The 26,737-nt window shown below is 34.0% G+C and overlaps 1 protein-coding gene across 1 annotated transcript in view; it reads right to left on the bottom strand.

Annotated features, from left to right (window-relative positions):
* Positions 1-26,052, bottom strand: part of LOC113075998 (polypeptide N-acetylgalactosaminyltransferase 9-like) — a 72,120-nt gene extending 46,068 nt beyond the window's left edge. Inside the window, exons 1-3 of the mRNA XM_026248648.1 lie at positions 25,218-26,052; positions 14,668-14,848; positions 5,131-5,297 (exon numbers count right to left, since the gene is read on the bottom strand). Of these exons, the coding sequence (XP_026104433.1) occupies positions 5,131-5,297; positions 14,668-14,848; positions 25,218-25,458 (589 nt within the window). The 5' untranslated portion in view covers positions 25,459-26,052. The remainder of the gene's footprint in view (positions 1-5,130; positions 5,298-14,667; positions 14,849-25,217) is intronic.
* Positions 26,053-26,737: the final 685 nt, after the last annotated feature.

Here is a 26,737-nt window from a genome sequence, read left to right as displayed (position 1 = left end):
GCAGTGGCACAACTGGTCTTCAAAGAACCCAAAAGGACCCAGGTCAAACCTGTTTTTATCACCAATTGGAGCTCACATCAAGTTCAAGACACTGATGCTTGTGTATAGAAGAGCCACAGGCTCAGGACCCTCCTACTGTACTTCCACTCACTCTTAGGAATCTATTTTCCCTCCAGAAGCCTGAGATCTACAAGTGAGCAATGCATCGTGGTATCATCACAGAGAGGCACAAAACCACCTTCCAGAACATCGTTTCATTCACTGTTCCTGGCTGGTGGGATAATCCTCCCACCCCCATCTGGAATAATGCTCTCTGACAATTTTCAAGCGACAGCTGAAAACAAATCTCTTTCATCATCCTAAAATAAAAATAAATAAATCATTGCTTTCTCTTAATCTAGGTCTCTCCTTAACCTGTTTAGCTTGTTCTAATAAAAACAATTGGCCTCATTCATGAAACATGCATGAGTAAATTATGAGCAATTTGCGCGTAAAACAGACCTTCCCGAAACTTTCTTCCAGATTCACAAACGTTCATAAATATCAGATTTGATAGTTAAACGTATGTTAATGAACTCCAATCACTCTTATGTTTTTACATAAAATTACAGCTACGCAAATTGCGTGTCCAGGAACCCAGAGGAATATTCTAGTCTACGTTCTCTGGTTTGGCTCTGGTATATTGCATAAATGCAAAAAAGACTAATAAGCCATATGCCAATAAACATATAAACATTATATAAAACATATAACAATAAACATTAAATAATGTGCGTTCAGCAGAGAGAGTTTTACCTGCTGAGAATATGTCAGGCACTCCTCTTAAAATTCTGTACGATAAACTTAGCATAAATAGCATAACAGAAAAAGAGAAGGTTTTCGTGGCACTATAGATGACATGATAAATAAATCTCCTGAATCCCCCCACTCCTTTAGTCTCTCAGCGTTAGCTACTGTATCTGTCCTCATTCAATAAGAACTCTGGGAGGTAAACAAATGGAGTGCAAGGAGAACACACACACACCCGGAGAGACAAACACACACATACACACACTCAAGGAAGACAGATGAGTGTTTGGGCTCTCTCCTGCAGGTTTCTGAGTGCTCGTGTTTCTATGGGGAGAGGAATAAGGAGGAACAGAGCACTCTTTAAGGCACTGATGCACACAACTACCTCCCCTCTCATTCATCAGCTTAGAAGAACGATTAACATTTCAGTGTTTCGGTGCAAAGGAAAACCCTGGCACTGGATTTAATCACCAAAGAATATGATTTAAATTTATTTTACATAAAAGTTGAGATGTTTGTCATGTTTGCCTCATAGGACACGTACACATCTGCTTTTAAATACTAAACCAATATCAACAGAGATGTCATGTTTATGTTTATGCGCTTGAAGGGTTGCCATGCACTTATTATAAAAGCAATGCTTATCATGCTCTTTTGGGCTTGTTATTTGGGTTCCAGTTTATGGGGGTAATAAAGTAGGCAGATGTACTAAAATGTACCCTGTGATTTCATGCACCACACATACAGAAAAGATATAACTCTGATACATGTCTAAATACATCATTAACAACTAGTTCAGACTGGTTCTGTACACACTGCATGGTTGTCCTACGTGGATTTTTGTTGTTGTAGAATGCAGTTGTCCCTCACTGTGTGTGCAGAACAGGATTAAGTGAAAAACTATGAACTGAGAACCTAATTTAGTTGTGATTTGTATGTGGCCATATCATAGGCAACATTATAGACCATAGAACAAGTATAACCATTTATTTTAAGACTATATCTTTTTTTTTTTTAAGACTTTCCCCCCTAAATTTCCATTGTGTTGTGAAAAAAAATCTCATTCTTATTACTTTTATAAGCAAATATTATAAATATGTGATTTATACTGATATACAAATGCAATACTGTCTTCTAACAGGCTTTCATCAGCGTACACACACACACATTTTATTTTTATTGTTTTACTCAACTTAAATTTGTATCTTGTTTTTAATTTTGGGGGTGAAATGCAATTTTTTGGAAAAAATAAAAGTAAGCATTTTCGTGAAATTCACCCAAGTGCAATAAAAGTGTCTGCTGAATGAATAAATATAATGTGAAAGTACATTACATAAAAATGTTCATAAATTATATTCACGCTGACACTGCCATATTAGGGCGGGCACAAAACTTAATTCAGTGTGTGTCGAACAGTGCGTACGCATGCACACACACACACACACACACACGTGCTGTTAGAACAGAAGTTGGGATTCCCTCTGGTGCATTCTGAATGAGATTGAAATTAAGAATCATGAGGCAGAAATATTTTATAAGCATTCACCAATCAATGAAGAACAAATATCCATCCATCATACTGTGAATAGAAAAGCAGAAATAAGTTCTGGAACACTGCAGATCAAAATTGAGCTTTATGAAAATATTTGACGTGCATGCTGATCTTGATAGATCAGCTATGGCAAAGGGATTGCTTTGCTTTATTTAATCAACAAAGAGGACTTATCATTTTTCATCTGCATATATCAAGAGCTCTGGCTTGATATACAACCATATGCAATAACTAGTGAAGGATGCATATAGCACGGGAATAGCATTTAATGCAATTAAAGAAAGTGATTTTCCTCATGGATGCATGTGTATGTGTGTGCCAATAAGCTTTAGTAAACCAGGGATCAACCACAAGAAATAAATAAATGTGTGTCCCATAGAATTAAAGGAAGAAAGTGTCACATGAAGTTGAGTAAATGATGATAACATTATATTTTTTGGACGAATGCTAATTAAATCCACAAATTTTGGCCTAACGTATAAAGCTTAATTGTGTAGTTTGCTTTTAGGGATCAAGCCAGAAATCATTTACTAGCTGGAGTCTCAAATAAAAGAACGTCCTCGAAAAGTATTAAAAAAACTCCTCATCTAAAGGGCCTAAATTCCTTTTCATTTGGACTGAAACCCATTATTATCTGTTTACAAGTGACGTCTAAATGAATAGAATTTCAAGGGCGCAATACCACTCGGTGTTTAATGAGATGAGAAAAATAGATGCAATGTCCCTTAAGATTATTCACAAGGTGAGAATGAATGCTACCCTGCGTAACAGGATTCAGCTGAGACTAATCCAAACAGACAGGGATGATGGAGGGACAGAAAAGGAGACAGAAACCTTACTGGCTTCAGTGAATAGTGTCACACGAGAATGGGACTCTATTAAACGTCTTGATAATGGACTGAAGACTTCGAGAGACAGAGACACGCTCGCTAAGGTCAATTCATTATTCAAGTGGTGAAGGCCTGTACCTCCAGCCGTTTTTTGGGTGCGAGCACTAAACCGGAGACGACAAGCTACAGCGCAGAGAAAAGGTCAAGTAGGCAACCTTTGCATGCTAATAGTTTAATGTCAGCTGGAAGAAGCTGAAGCATCAGCAGGAAATTAGCATATGAAATTAGAAACGCCACATCCAGAGAAGCTGAGCGTGTGAGATAACAGCAAATTGGGAAGATAGCAGTACTGTCAGTCATCTGCTCCTGCTCTCTGTGTATCTCTTTATATATATATATATATATATATATATATATATATATATATATATATATATATATATATATATATATATATATATATATATATATATATATATTGCAAACGTATATTTTTATTTTATTTTTCTTTTTTTTGCTTGTTATTTATTTACTTTTTGAAATAATCCTGCATTTAGGCTGCATTTACTTGATCAAACATACAGTAAAAACTCTTATACTGTAAAATATTATTATGATTCAAAATATCTTTTTTTCAGTGTTCAATGTCAAATTATCTTCATAAATTATTCTAATATGCTAATATGGTATTCAAATACTAATAATGTTTTGTTTTTTTATTATCAATGTTAAAAACAATTTTTGCAGCTTAATATATTTGTATAAACTATGATACAGTAATAGATTGCTCTGATAAATAGAAAGTTTAAAAGAACACCATTTATTTAAAAAATAATAATAATAATAATAAAATAATAATAATAATAATAATAATATTTAGCAATAAATAAAAATATTAAATGAAGAGTTCGGTTGCAAAAACAGATAATTCTCAAAAATAATTATTTATTTTTTTCATTGTGCATTCCAATTAATCTCAATTTAAACTACAGTTGGGCTATTTTGATTAGGTTACAAAATACAGCTAACTAACACAATAACACACAATAAAAACATGATAACATAATAAAAAACAGGATCAAAAAATGGGTTATCTGTTTTTGCAAATAAACTCTTCAAATGTACTTATAAACATCTTGTTTTCGACTGTTATGGTATTTTTGATTGTATAATTTATTTGGTAAAGGCTACAAACAGAATGCAACTATTTCCAGAATCTCTATTCAACTGAGAACTCAGAGAACTACTGAAAATCTGAATCTTAAATCTTAAAGTTTGATTGTGATCAGAATAAGAACCATCATTAAAGTGAATACACTACAGGTCCACGAGCCTGTATCCCATTTATCATTTTATGATACAGAAGAGCACCTTCTTTGCAGCCATAAACCCAAGCCTCACATGAACAAAACCCAACAGTGATTCTAGAAGAGGGTTCTAGAAGAGAGAATGGTTCATTATTGCTCCACCTTGCTTGGTTTCAGGGTTGTATGCAATAAACAACATGACACAGAAAACATATTTTTATGTGACACCAAAAATAAAAAAAGCTCAACTATTTTGAGAACAGCTGAGCTGCTGCTGTCACAGTAATGAAACATGTTCAGTTAGAAACATCACTACTTTTAGTCAGTCCGATACTTCATTTAGAAAAAATCATTTATAAACCTTGAGCTGTGTGCAAGAGTACACACCTAAAGGATTACTCTTGCGGTGCTTGTCTCTTGCTGTTTGTTTTCAATCTTTTTGTTAGTCTTTAAGCGCAGTCTCTTAACCAAGCAACAGAATTATTTGTTTGCTCAGACAAAACATAGACAGTTACAGCATACCAAAACAGGTTAGTCATAGTTTAACCGAGGATGCCTACTGTGTTTATTCACGATACACAAGGCTTTTATATCTGGAGCAACAAGAGAAACAGCTGTATTTGTTTCAGTACATAAAGCGATGCGTCCTCACCGCTGTCACTGTTGTCGTCCACCAGTATGATTTCTTTGAGCATGTGAGCCGGGGTATGGTTGACCACGCTGTGTACAGAGCGCAGGATGACAGACAGAGCTTCATTCACAAAGATGAAGACGACAGAGATCTGGGGAAGGTCATCAGAGTAGGTCAGCTGCTTACACCTGGACAGAAAACAGACACAGTGGCTCAGCTTGCAGCTTTATGGTCAGAACATTTAATAATAGGAAAATCATAGCTGACCATAATCATTTTTGTTGTATATTATGGAGGTGTTATTGTGTATGACTCTAGATTCTTATTTGTATTAAATAATAGTACTATTTTATTGTTTAAATAATATTTAAAAAGAAAGTCTAAAGCTCTAGATATTCTGTTTCACATAACACTTTCCCCACCATCTTTTTTTTTTATAGTTGCCATTCATTTTTAATAATTTTCAGAAATGTCTGAGCATGCAATACATCAAAAGAAAGAAGATAGTTTTATTCCAGCTTAATGCATTTGTATCTACACGTGCATTTAGGCATGTTTCATACATTTTGGCTAAAAAGCTGTGAAAGGTTTTTTTTTTTGTCAAAGACTACATCCAGACCAGATTGAGATGACCAAAAGACATCTCTCGACACCCCAAAGATTCACAGTCGTATACAGATTCCTAGGTTAACAATTAATTTGGTAATGTCCAACAGTTTTGATTTATATTCTGATTAAATGTGATGCGCATGAAAACATGGAAAGCCAGATAATTCCATCAATGGCAAAGAAACAGTTCAAAATTAAATGCAATGCATATGAATGATTTAGGACTCACAAGGGAGTTCTTATATTTGCACAAGACAACTAAAATCTTGCCATTAATAAATGTGTGAATATTTAATGTGTTTCTACATTCTGGGTAAAGACAAAACCTGACAAGCCACTATAAAGCCTATATCCATTCCCACATTTACCCGTCTTCTTATGGGGAAAATTGAAGCATGCCAACATTATTTATTGCACATTGTAAATGTGGACTGGTTAAATATGGAAGCCATAAGTTCTTGATCAACATCTCACTGTGAAATCCTTCCCTCGGCCGGTCTCAGCTCCTGATCGTATGGACTTACTCTCAGCTCTTTTAATATGGCTGAGGATTACAGGGCTCAGGAATAGGTTATATTTCATAAAATACGATTACAGAGACTAGGTTTGGCATTTAGCAGATTAAAATTCTCTAGGCAATCACATTATTGAGTCGTCTGCTCACAAAAAAAAGGTATACTCAACAAATCAGATTATATACAACCAAGAGAATAAAAGTATGTATGTGCATCAATATGCTGTGTGCAAAAACAGACACGATTAAAATATAAGTCACTAACTTCTAGTTTCTTAAACTACTCTCTAAAAGCAGTATTACATTTCTCAATGGAGCTGATATTCAGGGAATATGGCAATTGTTCTGGTTTAATAATGCTTTAATGAAACCTATTATTGGATATTTTTGCCCCATAGCTTGAATTTTTAGGACATTTATGTCATTTTATGGTCATTTTTGCCTCAATATCACATTTATGTCGGACCCAGGATGCTGTGCTTCAATCAAGATTCAAAAAAAGAAAAAAATTATAATAAATAAATAAATAAAAATGTAAAATTGCAATGTAAAATTAAAACACTTGCAAAAAAAATAATAAAAATAGGGTGCTACAGCCCTGTTGCAAAAATATAAATAAATAAATAAAATAACTCTTGAATGCAATAGATACAAATAGCATGTTTATTTTCTAAACAAAAATACAAAATAAAAGCGTACATACAAATATTTATGACCCCTTTATATATTTATATTAGGGGTCAAATGAATCCATAGTTGATCCATGTTATTCGCGGATTACCTGCAACATGTAACCATCATAAATTGAACATTTATTGTATTTATTTATGTATTAGCCAAACTTTCTGTATATGTAAAGCATTCACTTCACTGATAGCATTCAGCCTTACCCAATAATGAGGACCTTTTTTCAGTCACACTGCAAAACAACAATTACTGATCACAGACGACTAATGGTCCACTAAAATAATGACTTTGGCAATTTATGCATGGACATTACCTTCATCATAATCTCCATAAATTATTTTAATGCAACGATTTGAGGAGAAAAGGTAATTGTGCCTAGTCTAACACAGTCATGCTATGATGCTACCACAAATATTATTTTTTATCCCGAATCCTGAATTTGGTAATGTCTTATTCTGGAATAACGAGTATAAAATCCCTATCAGATAGATATCACTGAAACACTAGGAAACACTAGGTCTCTGTTTTAGCCCAAGGCTCTGTAAACAGCAAAAAGGATCTGATTGTGGTGTGTTACAGCCCATCAGAAATCCTAGAGCCATACCTTTACCTGTCAGTCATAGATAGTACACACTGGGGTTTGCTGCAAAATATAGGACAGAGATTGGGAGAGCACGGTTGAAGAGATGAGAGGCAGTCTAATTCAATGACAAAGTCTTAAATAGAGAGGTTAGCAAGATTCCTATTAGGCTAACATTGTTTACAGCAGCTATAAATTGTCCTTTATAGTTGGGTAACATAACATCTAAAGACCTTAATCAGCAGAATAAGTCCAGTGTAAATCGATGTAAGACAAAAACATCCTTACATAAAATGCTAGCTTCAGTGCAACAGTCTATGCAAGAATGGGTTTAAAGGTTTCACCATAAGGCCATCAAAAATGTTTGTAATATATACAAATATACAGACAATCTAGCCTAAAAAATGTATTTATTAAGCTAAGTCATTTCTCAAGCCTCTTGGACATGGATAATGTTGATTGAGCCTCCTGCTGCCAGTCAGTAATATTTAATGGCTCAGTGAAAAGCCCCTCATCCAATCTGGAGCAAGAGCTTTCCTTACTGTGTACAGTACACACTCGCACCCACACACTCACATGCGTGAAAGAGCCACGTACCGTAGTCTCTGTGAGTCATAATGGTGATGTTTAGTGTTTTAACTGCAGGTGGAGAACAGTCAGCCTGAAACGACGCAACACTACCAAAACACAATTCACAGTAGGTGTAAAAAAACATTTTCAAATCCCAGCTAGATCTATAAAAGTACATGCAAACTAAGTAAAATGAACAAAAATACACAAAACCGCTAAAACCTGAAAAAAAACTAAAACACTATAGCAATATCTCAGCTATATTAAACTAAAATACTTAACTTTAAGTTACATTTGCTAATTTAGCAGGCACTTTATCCAAACTACAGTCTAAAGAAAAGTCTAAATATATCCAATTGATCAATTCTAGGCTAAATCGTGTGCAACAGGCCATAAGGAAGCACAAAATGAAAGCAAGCCTATTTATGGAATATAACTTATATCAGCTAGACTGTGCTAAAGCAAGCATACAGCTATGGCTAACATCCATTGCATAAAAACAAAATATTATGATAGTTTCAACAGTGACAGCTGTGCAAATATCATTCAAAGCTATTTAGAACAGTCTTCGGTTCTGCAGCCATTAGGAAGGTTTGATTGATCAGGCCATTAAAGCATTTTTTCTTTGCTTCCCAGCAGGTTGCTGTTTTTCCAATCCCCCCCTTTTTTTCTCAACTGCTCATGCAAAGCACCATGAATACAAAACTGATGTCACCAGCAGTATTTTTCCACCAAATGTGCATGAAAACATCAAATAAATCCTAGTAAATCCTTTTATCACAGGAGTGAAGCACTGTCACGTTTAGGCGAAACAGCCAAAACAACAATGCTATGTCACGTCAACACTGAAAAACAAGACGATGTTTGAGTAATATTCATAAACATTCAAAAACATAATTTTATCTAAGAAGCATTACCATATAAAAAAATAAAAATAAATAAAATGACTGAATTTAACAAATATTTATTTCATGCTAAGTAAAGTTAAAATCTATCTTGGAGTATTACTTCAGCACAATTTATTAATAAATTACATTTTAAAATATATTCAAATAGAAAACTGTTTTTAAATATTGCAGTAATATTTCATATTAAATGTGGTCTGAGAGACCACCTCATATGATTGTAACCGCTTTGGTGTACAGTAGTAAAGCACTATACTGCATAAATACCTAATTCATTCATTCAATCATGCATTCAGACTTACTGTATTTGATTAAATAACTCTAGTCCAGAGCATAAGAGACTTCTGTACGTATTTTTCCATAAAATGAATTTCTACTACGATACAAAATGTGACCCTGGACCACAAAACAAGTCATAAGGGCCAATTTTTTGAGATTTATACATCATCTGAAAGCTGAATAAATAAGATTTGGCTGAGATACAACTACCGTATTTTCCGGACTATAAGTGGCACTTTTTTTCATAGTTTGGCTGGTCCTGCGACTTATAGTCAGGTGCGACTTATTTATCAAAATTAATTTGACATGAACCAGTGCTCCTGTAGTCTACACTGAAAACATAGAGCGCCCTCTCGTGGCTGGAGACGGTAATGTTTTCTCTTGGTTCTAAATAAACGCGACTTATAATCCAGTGCGACTTATATATGTTTTTTTTCCTCGTCATGACGTATTTTTGGACTGATGCGACTCAGGTGTGACTTATAGTCTTAAAAATACGGTATACGGTATAAAACTGGAATCTGAGAAGAAAAAAAAATCTAAATATTGAGAAAATCATCTTTAAAGTTGTCCAAATGAAGTTCTTAGCAATGCACATTAACAATCAAAAATTAATTTTGAATATATTTAATGTAGGAAATTCACTAAATATCTTCATGGAACATGATCTTTACTTAATATCATTTAGTAAGTTAGTTTTAGTTTAGTTTTTTGTCTATTGCAAAAAATATACCCCAGCGCCTTCAGACTGGTTAGGTGGTCCAGGGTCACAAATGATTATTATAAGTCCTCTAACAGCTATTAATTTAATTTAATATCCATGTACATTTACAGCTGACTTATTAAATCAAAAGAATCTGTACGTGCATTTCAAATGTCAGAGATGCTTTTCCCACACAGCTATTCATTTAGATTCAGGACCATAAGTAATGCTACACTTCCATTGCTCTAGTTACTTCCTGAAATCTAGGCCATTGTTCAAGTCTGAATGTGTACGGCTGTAGCAGGATGAGAGATGGACTCATCCGTGTGAAATAGAGCCAAAGCTGGCTGTCCAGTTATCATAATTTGACCTGGAACAAAGCATGACAGAAACAGACACTTAGATTAAGATGTATTCCTATCTCTCTCTTGCTCTTCGGTCTCTGCCTCTCCATGAATCATTTCTCTGTGTAAGACTTCTCATTAACCTCTAACACTGCCTCTGCGTTCTGCTTGCACTCTTGAAGCAACTTGCTGATTGCGATCATATACCTCTGCTAAAAAAATCATAACTTGGCTTGTCACTACACCATGTTTCCACTGAAAACATCTCATCGCTTCAAGAAGGAGTGTTGATGGATCTCAACACCCTTTTGATCTCATTCCCACTACATAAAGGCTCACAAAAAACAATCCATCTATTGTTTTATACTCCGACTCGAAACACCTGACTGATGCCGATTCATTCACTCATCTCCTTGCATACAGTTTCCTCCTCCATCCTTTCCTGGGTCAATAATAAAATGGCTCCTTGATGTAGTTTTATCGATTTGTTTTCTCCGCCTGGTGGTAAATTAATTTGCGTCAAGTATTTTGAGCTAAGGTTAGCTTGACCTTTTTAAGAGACTTCTTTTCTTGTGGCTGCATTAAAATATGCTGCCTTTGTTTGAGAAAGCACATCAATTAGGCCTTCGAGCAGAGAGAGTGAAGAAGCAGGTATTACAGAGATCTGCAATTAAATGTGCATTAAATAGAAACGGCCATCAAAGCGCTGCCCCTTCTGGACATCAAAGACCTTTGGAGAATGACTCCTCAATTAGCCAAGAAACACATCAACAACTGCTTCCAGTGCATCAGCGTCAGAAGTGACTGCTGAGATTGTATCTAAAACATGATTTATCCCAAAAAACAACAACAAAAATGAGTTGTTATAAGTCTTGCAATATCCGTGCATGCACAATCCTCTTGTTCAATATTATTGTGGTCTGAATCCGGCTTCAGTTGAAATGGCAATATTGATGCTAATACTTAATTTTACCAGAGCATGCATCATTCTAATATGTTTATTAGTATTATTAATATTGAAAACAGTTTTTGCTACCGAATATTTGTATGGAAATACATTTTTATTAACAATTGAAAATATCTACTATCATTTGTTATGGTGCAGTAACATCTAAAAGCAATTTATAATTTTATGTTAGAGATTGTTGCATCCTGTTCAGGAAATATGTGGAATTCAACAAAGATGAAAAATGTATTTCCATTTTTCTATTCTTTTTTCAATCTTTTTGTGGCGAGTAAGTGCTTTGATTCAGATAGGAATCATTCAATTGATAATAAAGTGACAGTAAAGACATTTGTAATGTTACAAATGATTTCAATTTCAAAAAATAGTTTGCATTCTATTCTAAACATTCTATTCATCAGCAAATCTAGAAACAACAAAAACCACACACACACACACACACACAAAAGCCACAAAGAATATTCTGCATTAATTTCATTAAAAACAAAATATTAAAAAAGAAAACAGGTATATTAAACAGTTGATCATGTGACACTGAAGACTGCAGTATAATGATACTGAAAATTCAGCTTTGCATCACAGAAATAAATTACATTTAAAATGATTAAAGCATAAAGCAGTTAATAACATTTCACATTAAAGTTTTACTGTATTTCTGATCAAATAAATGCAACCATAAGAGATGTCTTTTTAAAATCATTTGAAAAAATCCTACCAACTATAATATAAGTATTTTAGCACCACACAAGAGATGAGGAAAAACTGTAACAGTGAGGACTGTGAGCAGACATGTTTATTAAAATTTTTCATGTTTCTTACCAACCAAGGATCCCATGAATTATTTACCATGATTCTACCCAGTTCTACCTACGTATTAAAGAAATCATTGCAATTATCTTTCCATATAATAGTTGCATAACAGGACCTTCCACCTCATGCAGCGTGAGGGTCAGATTTGTGATGCCTTGGATTGTGCAAGTTACATGGAGATATCTTAGACAACACATGTTTGTGTGCAGGAGCGTGAATGATTGTGTTTATCAGGGATGCAAGCGGAAACATTACTGCCAAGATGAATGCACACAGTGAATCGTGATTTACACACAGTCTGAATCACAACAACTTCAAGAGGCTTCAGAATAGCAACAGCAAGACAACCTCCATCATCTACAATGGCCTCAAATTAAACCCATATGTGTTAAAAAAAAGTCCAGGATACTAACAAAATGTCACAGCTTTAGTTTTTTGGCAGTTGACCAATATTAATCACAACAAACCATGCATAGTTTCAAAAGAAATGCTGGATGATGTTATCTCGTCCAGTCACTGGATCTGTGCTTTGGGTTGTGTCTTAAATATATACATTCTTACGAATGACCATTAATATTCCAGTGCTGTTTCTAAGGTTGATTCCCGCCATATAAAACACCCCTGCACTGTTCCTGCATTATTACCATTAACACTATCCTAGTGGGCTAATATTTTCTTTGTCTAATGCAATGCTTTTTCACTGCTGGCTATTGACTCTAATAATGTGATTCTCCCCTGAAGGGCGTTGTAATGCTAAAATGTGGGAAATGATTCAGCCACTGGGCTATTTATAAACCCCTTTTCTTTTTATAACGCCGTCTGAAAATCAACCCTGCAGTGTAGTTAGTTTTAAAGGGCCATGACATTTATGGCACGACGAAACAAAGTAGCAAATAAGGAGACAGCGTGTTACGAACCATCACAAATGTTATTTTCCCTCCAGAAAATATCAAAGAACAGAATGAATATTTTCAAATATCTTGTGAATATTTTCCTGTAAGTAATTATTGGAATTGTTCACCCCAAAATGAAAATTCAGTCATGATTCACATTCATTTTGTTTCTATTTTCTGTTGAACATGGTAAAAATCTCGTTTTTGTATCGATAAAATCTTTAAACGTTCATTGTAGAACACACTTATATTTAACTAAAACAAAAGTTGTTACTTGAAATAAAAAAGGGAGTTTATTAAAATTAAAAATATTTAAATTGTTTATATAAAATACTAACATATTAACATTTTGTCTAACTTGATGCATAAAACTTGAAACTGAAATAAAAAGAATATAAAAAATTTAATAATAATAAATGATAATCAATAACAAAAATAATCTATATAAACATAAAAACAAAACTTAATAAAAATGACAACAATTCAAAATTACTAACACTTTAACAAAAAATTACATTAAAACTGAAAATATAATATAATGACATATATTATAGAAAATAAAACAACAACTTAACATTAAGCATAGATTAATAATTAATAAACCCTATATAAAATTATTAAAAAAACACATAATCAACTTAACAAAAATGATGACAGCATGCAACAAAATTATTAAAACTTTAACAAAAACTAAACTGCATATGATCATGCATGCATAATATAATATAATATAATATAATATAATATAATATAGAAAACAACAACTTAACATTAAGCATTATTTAATAATTAATAAACCCTATATAAAATTATAAAAAAACACATTATCAACTTAATAAAAATGATAACAACATGCAACAAAATTATTAAAACTTTAACAAAAATTAAACTGCATATGATCATGCATGCATTATATAATATAATATAATATAATATAATATAATATAATATAATATAATATAACATAATATAATATAATATAATATAATATAATATAATATAATATAGAAACAAAACAACAACTTAACATTAAGCATTATTTAATAATTAATAAACCCTATATAAAATTATAAAAAAACACATTATCAACTTAATAAAAATGATGACAACATGCAACAAAATTATTCAAACTTTAACAAAAATTAAACTGCATATGATCATGCATGCATAATATAATATAATATAATATAATATAATATAATATAATATAATATAATATAATATAATATAATATAATATAATATAATATAATATAATATAATATAATATAATATAATATAGAAAACAAAACAACAACTTAACATTAAGCATTGCTTAATAATTAATAAACCCTATATAAAATTATAAAAAAACATATTATCAACTTCATAAAAATGATGACATCATGCAACAAAATTATTCAAACTTTAACAAAAATTAAACTGCATATGATCATGCATGCATAATATAATATAATATAATATAATATAATATAATATAATATAATATAATATAATATAATATAATATAATATAATATAATATAATATAATGACAGAATGCATCAGACAGAAGCTAAATTGCATATTTATTTGATTTAATTTCACGTAGTAGTGTGAGACAGACTAGAACAAACCCCTTTAGCTCACTGCGGCTCAGTGTCTATTCTTATCTCACCTCCAAGGGCATGTTCTTTGTTTAAAGGCACTGCAGCACACTCACTTTTTCGGCCTGTAGTCCGGAATGTTCCTGTCCAAGGAGATGCGGTCACTCAGCTGAGCGTTGTAGCCGTACTCCTCGTACCTTCCTTCACTCTCTCGGCTGTCCACCCCCAGCGTGACCGCAGCACCGCCCTCTCCCAAACCTCCAGGACCCTCCACCAGACCCATGGGCTTGGCTAGACCTGCCAAGCAATGTGGGGAAAAACAGGTTTGACTTCAAAGGTCAGGACATCCCATAAGAACGGTTGAACAACTGCTGAACAAGAGTACAGAGCGATAATTGGATGTTGGACACCGAGACACCACCTTCGCCTTTTGTCACCTCTTTGATACAGACCTCCCGGGGGGAGAGGTGGAAAGCAAGTGAACTATGTTTAAAGGGTTGTCAGTACAGAGTAAGACTTCTTTCCCCTTTGGAAATCCACCTAAAACGTCTCATCTGTTCTCTATGCTAATTAGAATGGGACTGATGCGGGGGTTGTTTCCGGCACATCAAATGCTGTACAGTTTGACACCCCAAAGAATATGACAAAAACTAATAAATCCATTATATCTGATAGTGAGCGCCATATGGCTGTTCTTAATTACAATAATCATTCTTTCTGCTGAATATTTTTGGTCGGAATAATCGACATGTTATTTGAAAGCCAGGATTTCAGCCTTTGCTTTGCTCTTTAAGAGAGATGAAACAAGTGTAACGGACTTATTAAAGATGCCGTTTCATTTTGACATTTAAAAGAGCAAAATTATGTGTTTCACTGCATTATTAATGACTACATAAAATTTCTAGCACGTTTCTGAAATAAGTGCATGATCCAAGGATGTTCATTTTAAAGCCTTGAATTACAAAAAACATTTATCACGTTTCTACGACAGAAATAGCTTGCAGTTTATTTTATTTTACTTGCTCTTTTTGATAAACAAAATATCAATCTGCATTAAAAATTATTAACAATAATTAAAATGTGGCATGTTTGAAGATGCCAAGCAAAGCATGTGCACGACTGTAAAATACATTCTATATTATACAGTTATCTAATACTTGGGATATATTTTTTAGCAAATCAATATTGTTATTAGACATTTATATAATAACATCTGAGTCACATCATTAATCTTTTTTTTGTCATATTTTAAAATCAATAAGTAATAAATGTATTCTCAATATAATACATACAGTATATGCAGTTTAGAACGAACCAAAATAATGCATTAAAATATAATATGTGATCAGTTTTAGTAGCAATCAAAACTAATAAAAGTCCCTTTCGTCACATAACATATTTTTAAAAAATGCTGTTTTATTACAAATAACATTAGATCATTTTTTATTAGCATTTTTATTTGACTAGATGAAAACTAGAAATGTTTTATTGGCAAGCAAGTTAGTTTAAATACTAAAATTACTTTATTTAAAAAAAAAATCAAAATGAGTTAAATAAACATTTTGAAAAATTTAGAATAATATTTTAAATTGATACTAAAACATTTAATTTTTCTAATGATATTTCATGAATTCCTCTCATCATTACTCTGAATGTCCATGTTTCTACATGACATTTATATAATAACATCTATCATTATGCTTTTTTTTGTCATATTTTAAAATCAATAAGTAATACATGTATTCTCAATATAATACATACAGTAAATGCAGTTTAGAACGAACCAAAATAATGCATTAAAAATATATAATATGTGATCAGTGAAGTGAAATATTCAGAAAAGTTTTAGTAGCAATCAAAACTAATAAAAGTCACTTTCGTCACATAACATATTACAAAAATGCTGTTTTATTACAAATGCATTAGATAATTTTTAATTTTTAAACTAGATGAAAATTTGAAATGTTTTCTTGGCAAGCAAATAAGTTTAAATGCTAAAATTACTTTATTTAAAATTAAATCAAAATGAGTTAAATATACATTTTGAAAAATATAGTAATAATAGTTTAAATTGATACAAAAACATTTAATTTTTCTAATGATATTTTATGAACTCCTCTCATCATTACTCCGAATGTCCATGTTTCTAAAGACCACACAGTTGAAATCCAGTCCTCCATGCAAAGAGCTTCTTTGATTGCTAGGTTATCATTTCACAAACATCATTAAAATTTATATGAATCCTTACAGAGTGTTTTTTGAGAGGGTCTGCTTGGATAGTTTGGCTCTGGTGGCTTTGGTAACCATGCTTTGCAACCAAACGCAGAAATTGTGTCACTTCTACAAACAGCAGTTGGTGCAACATTAAAGCCAATCCCACCCTCAACCCTAGAAACCAGACTTGCCCCACCACCGGCTCCGTCCCAGCTGATCTACATAAAGCATCTCTCCTCCTGGCAGCGGTGACCTCCCAGAGTGCACACTTGTCTTGGAGACTGAGTTCTTGGATCATGAGGTTTTCTCGCAAGCTGGAGCTGAAATGGTAATGTCTCTCTGTAAGCGTCTGAGGGTTTGTGCCATTGTCTCGAAGGCTGCCTCTGTTGGCTGTTTGGAGGGAATTCTATTACATAGCGGCCTGGCATTTTGACACTAATCCCTAAGAGCCAGCTGTCTATGGCAGAGAGAACCTGACTTAATGCAGCGTACTGCTAATACAACACAAAATATCGAGGAGCAACATCATGTCATTTTCATGAATATAAAGTTTGAGAATTTATTAAATAACGTTTTCGCCAATGATCTCATGATGTAACTAAAAAACAAGACAGCCTAAGCTGGTTTAGAGGGTTTTTGGACAGTTGTCAAGAGCTGGCCAGCCAACTAAGCCAGCTGAAAACCAACTTGGCAGGGTTTTCTAAACAAAAGATGTCCAATCATGCTCTTGATGCAGAGTTTAACTCCAACCAGCTTGCATTGAAGTTTATGGTTGCTGTGTCTCATTTTAAAGGCCGGCGTCCTTTTGAGGTTGCATTTTTTATTCATATCAAAACTGTATGTACTCTCTCTCTATATATATTATAAAAAATGTGAAATCAAACTAAAATATTACAAGAGCCAAATTACAAATTGCGATAATGATTCTCTGTTAAAGCATTAAGTGTTTTTATTCAGCAATCACAATCGCAAACAATATACTGTAGTCTAGATCTTATGAAATAACACAGATTCACCAAACTTCAGTTTAATTGTTTGTCTTTGTTTTCAGATCATTGTCGCATCTTCCTTCATGAAATGCGAGCATCTGCGCAAAAAAAAAACAAAAAAAACACTGGGAAGAAAATGAATCGTTTAAACAGAGAAGCTCTGATTTGGGGATTTGAATTCTTGATATCTGGCAACCGCACACAAAAAAGCTGGCATAGTAGAGGTGAGTACAACAGTCCACAATAATATTTTGTCTCCTTTTTTTTCGCGAAAATAAAAAGAGATTTTTATAAAGTTTTTAAAAGTTTATAATACATTTTAGTTTCGTCTTTTATCGTCAATGATATTGCATGTTAATAAAGTCACAGTTATCATCCATCGACCTTATTTTTGTCACATAATTTTCTCATTTTAGTCAAGGGGAAAAAAGCTCATCACTATACTGTATATTATTCATCATAGTTTTCGTTAACAAAATGAACACTAAATAACAATAATTTATGCATAACAGCACGTTTTATATGGGTTTCTTTTCTGAAATGAGAGGTACACGGCGAGTATAAAGCAACCTCCAGAGGACGCAGACTACGAAATTAAGCAGCTACTACAAACTTCCTGGCAAGTGCATTCGAGCGGGAGCTAAACTCTGGTTCAGGTGGGTTTAATTGGGGTTCACGTCATGTCATAATTACATTAATTTGGAGATAACACGTGACTCTAGTTGGAGCCATCATTCGACTCAGAATTCTGCGTTTCTGGACCATTGATGCCTTGGAAGCACCTATGAATCTGCAGCTTTTCCAACCTTTATTTTTAAGAGTATACGAAAGTAGATTTAGGTATTTTCAACCTCCAAACTAACTAGCTAACTGACTTCCTCAGATTATTTTAGTGGCTGCTAATAAATTTGGTAAAGGAGATTATTTACCCCCCTTCTGTTCAGCTCAAAGTCACTACTTAATCTCTGTCTATGTAAATGTGCGTGTGCATGCATGTGTATGCTGATAATAATATGCTTTGAAGGCTGTAAAGAGACAGCAGTGATTACAGTGAGCTGAAGAAATTGAGTTACAAAGACCAAAGGAAACAGACTCTGTTTGTGGACAAGCAATTACTCTGTTTTCTTCCCTTTAAAAGAAAATCTACAGTTCTCTTGCCATTATTTCATCCTCCAAATGAAAAGAGCATAATAGAGACTGGTGATCTGGAAGCTTCTAGTTAACAAATCCCCAGAAATAAGATAAACATGGAGTCTAGAAACGAATCATTAACTGCTTCTAAACCATTAGCACTTTTCTATATTTTCTGCTCCACATGAAGATTGACATCAGTACATCAAATCATGAAATGCAATTCACTCATTAAAAAAAGCAACAACAAAGTATCATTGTTTAATGATGTCACAGATCTGCACACAATCACAGTTCAAAGTGTCCACTTGAACTACAGATAAGAACACCTCTTAAAGATCCCATGGTATAATATTAAAATATCTGTTAGCTTTAAGGTCATCTGCATACTACTCCTAAGAGAAATACCATAGTAATATAAAATAAAATAAAAAATTATAGTAATTTAAAATAATTAAAAAAACAAATTATAATTATTAATTTTAGGACATATATAAAATGTATAGCCTTCTTATGTGTAAAAAAAAAAAATGAGTAAAAAAATGATAATTTGGTTTGCCCTTAGAAATATAGTATATATATAAAAATATTAATCCATGCATCATATGTTAATTAAAGAAACCCCTGACCCAATTTTCTGTTTCTATAATAATAATAATAATAATAATAATAATAATAATAATAATAATAATAATAATAATAATAATAATAATAATAATAATAATAATAATACATCAGCACTGAAGTTGCAATTTTGTTGCCTTCCTTTCTGTCATGCAGTCAATAAAAACACATTTGCTCATATTATTAAAGTAAAAAATAAAGAAAATTGACTTTTACACTTTGGTCACAAAATTTGTACTTTGTCTGCTAAAAATATAGAACACATTTTTTTTCCTGAAAAAGTGAAGGTTGTGTGTCTAAAATTCATGATCTCTGATTAGAGGAACAGAGTAACTCTCTCTCTGACATTCTCTCTCTTACAGTAATAGACTGGCCTTTCCAGACTCATTATTTTAACAGGCAGCTCAGCAGTCTGTCTTTGAGAAATGGCTTATGAACACATCCTGTTACACTACTTTTGGCAAAAGCTTTGAATTTCTTGACAGATAGCTTCAATTCAGATAGCTCACTTTCTTTTCAAGCACATTCCATGCATTTGTTCTTAAACATGAATACTTCACTCATGATAAGCTATTACCGTCCTGAAAGCCGAAGTACAGATCCAAGCCCAGAGGAACTTAGAGGTCACTGTTTTACAGCTCATAAGACTACTCTAAGTCGGCAGTTTAAGTTTAAATCTGGGAACTAGGAAACATTGGAAAAATGAACCATGCACATTGTTTGTGAACAGTGCACTATAAACAACCGACAGAGGTCACGACCCCTTCAGCCACTGCCTCGACCGATGCGGTTTAATCCTCTCTGTGTTTGTGAAGGTCTTTCAGTCATCCGTTCCTGATCTAGCCGTGATCCTACTAGTCATGTTTACCCCCTACTTTCTCGTAAAGTGCTCTGCCTCACTTCACTCAGGACTGCTTTAAATTATGTAACATGATTTGAAAATAAAATAAATGTTCTTACTGACCCTCTGTGAATCGTGGGGTAAGAGATACTCCTTCCTGAGGTGATTTAGGGGCTGAATTAATATAAAAATGCGTGTCAAAACTGATGCTAGTGCAGCATAAATATTAATGAGGAAAATGCGGTTAAGGGGAATGAATGACAGGATTGGACAGTCCCCTTAGAGTCCACTGTGAATGCATCAGACACTAAAATGTACTGGGCCATAAAGCATCAATGGTAGTGAAATACCTACTCGAAGCCAGATTTATAACCATAAAGTAAGACATAGAGTTGGAACATACAAATATTTTTTTTCATGTATTTCAGTACAGTACCAAATTATGTGTTACATTGGGAGCAATTATAGATATTGTCATTTCTTCCACTGAATCTCATCTATTCCTCTAAATGACTAGAGCCAGAGAAATTACATTATCTATAGCACCAGCACACTATATCAGAACAATGTCGGGGCGGTTGTACTTTTTATAGATGCATGACAAACAGGACACCTACACAGCCTCAACCCTACAGGGGGTTCCTGCATGGTGTGATAAACCACATATATACTGCCTAAACTTGTCTTTGAACACTACATGGAAGCTTCATCTAACAGCCTATCCATCTAAGGTTGTTTTCTTTTAGTTAAACCAAAGTTAAACCGAAATGGCAATTATGTCATAATTTAGTCACCTCATGTCATTTCCTGTTTTATGAAGAACATAAGACATGTTAGGAACAATATTGGACCCAATTGATGTTCATAAAATCTTTTTTTTAAACCTTTATGGCACATTTTCATTCTTGAAACCATACAGTGTTAAAATGCAAGTGAGTAAATTAAACATAATTTTCAAACCTTTTTTTTTTTTTATTTAAACTCTTTTAAACTCAGTTATGTAATTTAGCAAACAATGTGCTGTCTTCATAATGTCACATTTATGCATTTATCATATTTGGGAATTTTTGGCATCAAAAGATTTGGAAACCATTCAATTTTGGATAATTTTTTAAATAAATAAATACTTTTATTCAGCGAGGATACATGTGAAACAGCTTTTGCATTGTCACATTCATATTTACAAAAATACGTAAATACCTATATTGTCAAATAAATGCTGTTCGAAAAATAGATAGTTCAAAAGAAAAAGTTTGCACAAACTTAAGCAGCACAACTGTTTTCAACATTGATAATAAATAGAAATATTTCTTAGGCACCAAATCAACTATTACATTGATTTCTGAAGAATGCTGTGACTCTGAAGACTGGAGGAACTGTATTACAGGAAAATGTGTTAAAAGAAGAAAAAAAAACATTTTTACGTTAATAATGTTTCACAATATTACTGTTTTTACTTTATTTTTGATCAAAGAAATGCAGCCTTGGTGAGCAGAAGAGACTTAATTTTAAAAATCGTATCCTAATCCAAAGTTTGATTGGTAATATAGTCTTCTCTGTTTACTTAACTTCCCAGGTAGGAATCTGTTCAGTCGACTGTAACTGTGTTTGTGCAGATAAACCGAACTACAGCTGTAGAAATTAAGCACATTTTAGCGGTAATGCTCACGGTAGATCTGCTGCCTAATCAGGGGGCTAATTGCATATTCTCATATCTCTGCATTTTTAATAGCATTCAGATAAAGGGTCTTTCCACAATAATCCAGCATTTCTAAACAACTGTGTGAGAGTTGACACACTATCTGTCCCTGAATGGCTCTTTGCACTTTGCTTTTTACTGTTAAATGCACTTGTTAAGTTTGTCCAAATGGTAAATGGCATTACACTTCCTGCACTGATTACCTTAATCTATGCTGTTGTAGTTTACTCTACTGTGTAGCTTTGTACATTGGAAATAAATTTGACTCCTGTGACTCAAGGTAACCAATTTTGCATGCATTATTTAAGTAATTGCCAAACTACTCAGGTTTTATAGTAACATTTCCACTTCCCTCACACACTTTAGCTACACAACTTTAGTTGGGTGAAGCAATCCAACAGAACAATCAACAAGCACTTTTCATTAAACAATGAAGAATGTCACAATACAACTTTATAGTTTATCCAAAATGAAAATATGTTGAAAATATACTCAACCTCTGGCCGTCCAAGATGTAGATTAATTTATTTCGTCATTGGGACAGATTTGAAGAAACTTACTCACCAACTGATGCTCTGCAGTGAATGGGTACCGACAAAATTTGAGTCCAAAGAGCTGATAAAAACATCACAATCCTTCAAAACACTATTAACTTCAAATTGTTGCTTCCGGCTAAGAAATATGCACAGATAAGAGTTGTGTGGATTATTGTGATGTTTTTATCAATTGTTAGGTCTCTCTTTCTGATGGCACCCATTCAGTGCAGATGATCCACTGGTAACCTACATTTATTCAAATCTGTTCCAGTGAAGAAATAAACTCATCTTACATTTTGGATGGCCTGAGGGTGAGTACATTTTCAACAAATTTTCAACTATACTCAAACTCATCACATATTCAAACTGGCCATGAACTTGTCTGTAAATCCACAGTAAATACTTATTCTACTGATATATATATATATATAATAATTTTTTTTTTTTTTTTTTTTTTTTAAATGACTCAGAATATATATATATATATTTTAATTGCGTGTATACACAGACATCATGCCCATGCCCAAGGGTGGAATGTGCTTGTAATTTAAAAAAAAATATATATATATTTTTATTTACTTTATTGATTATTGTAGGTTACTTTTTGTGTGTAAAACAATGTGGTAAAGATCATCCATTCATGTCTAAATATTGTCCATTCAGTCAGGTCACACCTTCTTGTATATACTGCATGCAATACAATGCATAGTGATCACTGACTGTCAAGTTAAACTGCAATTTCACCAGGCCCACCACTGATGCCCCCTCGAAAATAAAGAAAATTGGTGCATGATCACGCTGTGAACTACAATTCTCATTTAATGAATGTTGGGGGTAGGAAATGATGACACATCTGTACATCTCCAACCCGAATCATTGTGTGTGATAATGTTTTATATGTTCTCTGGGAAACGATTCATCAAAGTAATGGTCACATAAACATTCACAGCATATTTGCTTTGATCTTTCTATGCACGAGGGCACCATCAACAACCAAACAATTACTGATTTCTTGTAAAACTTGCTGTGTCCTAGAAATGCTATTGGACCTTGGCATAATCATAATCATTCTCAGGACAATAAACAACTGAAAAAATACCTCAAATCACCATTCGACGCAAAAATTAAAACACAAATTTAAAAACCTCATGGGAAAACCAATTCCACATACAATTGGTGAGTGCCTCGCACTATTGCACAAGTTTTATGCACATCAGATAAATATGTGTCAAAATAAAATGTATAACGGCCCCCAACATCAAGAAGATTTGTGACATACTGATGAATTCTACAGAGTGGAAAAGCCTCCGGGGGAAATATGTGGTGGCACTTGTGCAGAATGAAAGCCCTCTCAATCAGTAGGGCACATTAGAGAGCTTTTTGTGAAGCAGTGCCTCTTGGCTTTCTTCCAAATGCAAGAAGGATAATTCAAACTGACAGAGTGACCCCCTTCATACACAAATGGTGCCGGTCTTACAGAATAACAATCAGATCAAACAGATGCACTAAGAAAAGCTAACAGGTCTTCTAACAGACGTTTAAAGGAAAGATAGCACATCACGTGATCTATGACCTTCACATGTTCTCCAGATGAAAATGTTCTATGATCCAGGAACATAATGATTGAAGAAATGGGATTTAATATTCTAAGAAAAGAACTCAGGAGAGAGAGAGAGAGAGAGAGAGAGAGAGAGAGAGAGAGAGAGAGAGAGCACAGGTGTGGTGAAGGCAAGGACGAGTGCATGGGATGCTAGATCACATTTTAAGGCCCGGAGAAAAGCGTCTGGTTATTCACTGCACTTATTTTGAGGTAAAATCATTGGGATTATAAGGAATGGATTTAAAATTGGTAAAACATACTAAACAAATCTGACTTTCATATTGGCAGCCGAAAACTTGATAAAATTAGCTAAAAATATGACAATTTGTTGAATGACAAGACGCAAAATTTCCATTTTCCATGTTAAATCCATGCGCTTCATAAGGTCTCTCAAACATTTCAGGAAATGTAGAACCATTGCAATATTTAGTTACTTTAATTATGATTCACTGCTGCAATTTCTTGCATTATATTTTGCTTATAAAAAAACAGCCTAGATAAAAAAAAAAATTCTTCTACTTATTAAATGACGTCTACAAGTTTATAAGGATTCAAACAAGCATGCAGAATTGCACATTGATTTGATATTAATTCACATGACTCTAAGAATTAATACATATGTGGAAAGGTATGACAATGCATACTTTGTATTTATGATGTAACAAAACTTTCAGAACAAAATCCTCATATTAGAAACCCAGGACAAATGCATTACTGTTACAATCACATTGCTATTATACTGCCCTTTCTCTAATTTCTCTGACAGCACTTTATATTTAATCAATAACGTTTAACAATCAGTACATTTAATCTGTTTGATTGATATATTCTGATCAGATTAGGGTTACGCGCACCTAATCTTGCTTTTCTTCACATTTATTGCTTGTCATGTGTTAAAGCATTAGGATGACAATCCCAGTAAAATCCAAATTGTAATTCTAGATGAAATTATATCTAAATGTCCATTAAACACTGATCTGTCATGCATTATGTAATGCCTGTGAACGTCAACGATGATTAAAGCCTACATACCATTTAACTGGTTATAGACCACATCTTCTAGTCGCTCGAGCCTTTTGAGAATGGATTGTCTGTCCATGGAGTTCGTAACTTTGGCATTCCTGCCTCGCAGTCTCTGATCCGAGAGCCTCCCGATCTGCACGAGCTCTTCGGATCGGTCCTGGATCCTGCAGTAGACGGAGAACAAGATGATCCCGACGAACACCAGAATGTTGACCGTCAGCAATGTTTTGATCTTGCGTGCCACAGCCATTAAAGCCCGCGAGCGACACTGTCAGACCGCTAATATTGATCCATATGATCGGCTGTGGAGGGAGCTGTCCTTTCAGCACCACGCACAACAACCCGCGCGCGCCGCAGTTTCACAAGCCTAACAGCTGATCAGCGAGCATAAACGATGATGCATATGCGATATATAAGCGAAAACACGTAATAGAGGTTGCAATCAAATCCCAAAGCCTCGGTTTCCTGCGTTGACCCCCATAACAAACGTTTAGAAATGTGTCAGAGTAGCCTACGGAGATTCCGCTCCGATTAAAAGCACGCGTTTAATCACGCTGTACACTCAGGAGTCGAAGAGCACGAGATGTGCACAGTTCAGAAGGCTCATTTTAAATGTCAGTGCATGTCAAACAACGATTCTTCGTGTGCAGCATCCTTCGCGGGACTCCGTCTATCTGTTAAAGCAAAGATGCATCGAAGTAGAACGCGATTTTAGATTAAATCCACAATCCTTAAGAGATGAACGCAGGTGGAAGTGAAAAAGACGCTGTCAAGCGACGCTTTGCATGGCAGCGTTCTTCTCTCGCGCTCCCCGCATGCTCCCTCCCTCACATCCCGCTTTTCACGCGCTGCTCAGCGCTCCGGTGACGTCGCGAAAACTCATAAATATTCAACAGACCGCGTGAGGGGATGAAAGGCTGGAATATGATAGATGATGAGGAAAGCTGCTGGATTACATTCTAATGTTTTCACGGAGATTGGCCAATTGAATTACAACTCTGAGAGTTTGTAGAAGAATAATGTCTTGCAATTTTACCCTCAAGTGCAAATGTGGCATTTCAAATGGATAGTGAGCAATCAGTGTGTCCTTAACAAATTAATAAACACATGAGCTGTCACGTTGATCTGAAATTACTTCTCTTAATTGTAAATTACCTAGAGCTTTAGATAGACCCTGATAATATAGCCTACCATTATTCTTCTTCAAGACAAGTTAGCAGTTAGAGAGTCAGCCTTGTAACTCAAAGGTCGCTGGTTCTAGTCTCGGTAGGGACTGTAGGTGTTCTCTTCCACCTTCAATGCAAGGCACTGACCAATGGCTGCTCACTGCTCTGTGTGTGTGTTTGTTCACTATTTACTGCTGTGTGTGTGCATAAACAGAGCACAAATTCCAAGTATGGGTCAGCATTCTTGGCCACATGCTACGTCATTTCCTTTCCTCGTCCTTTTTTAGTTTGTTCTTTGTGTCTCTTGCTGTTGTTTCTGCTTTCGCCTAGCCAGAAGTTTTGTTTACCATGAAGGAATGGCCT

The sequence above is a fragment of the Carassius auratus genome, unplaced genomic scaffold, assembly GCF_003368295.1.
Source record: "Carassius auratus strain Wakin unplaced genomic scaffold, ASM336829v1 scaf_tig00018226, whole genome shotgun sequence".
In the NCBI taxonomy this organism is placed as follows: domain Eukaryota; kingdom Metazoa; phylum Chordata; class Actinopteri; order Cypriniformes; family Cyprinidae; genus Carassius; species Carassius auratus.
Note: the sequence above shows the minus strand (reverse complement) of the source record. Positions and strands in the feature narration are given on the sequence as shown.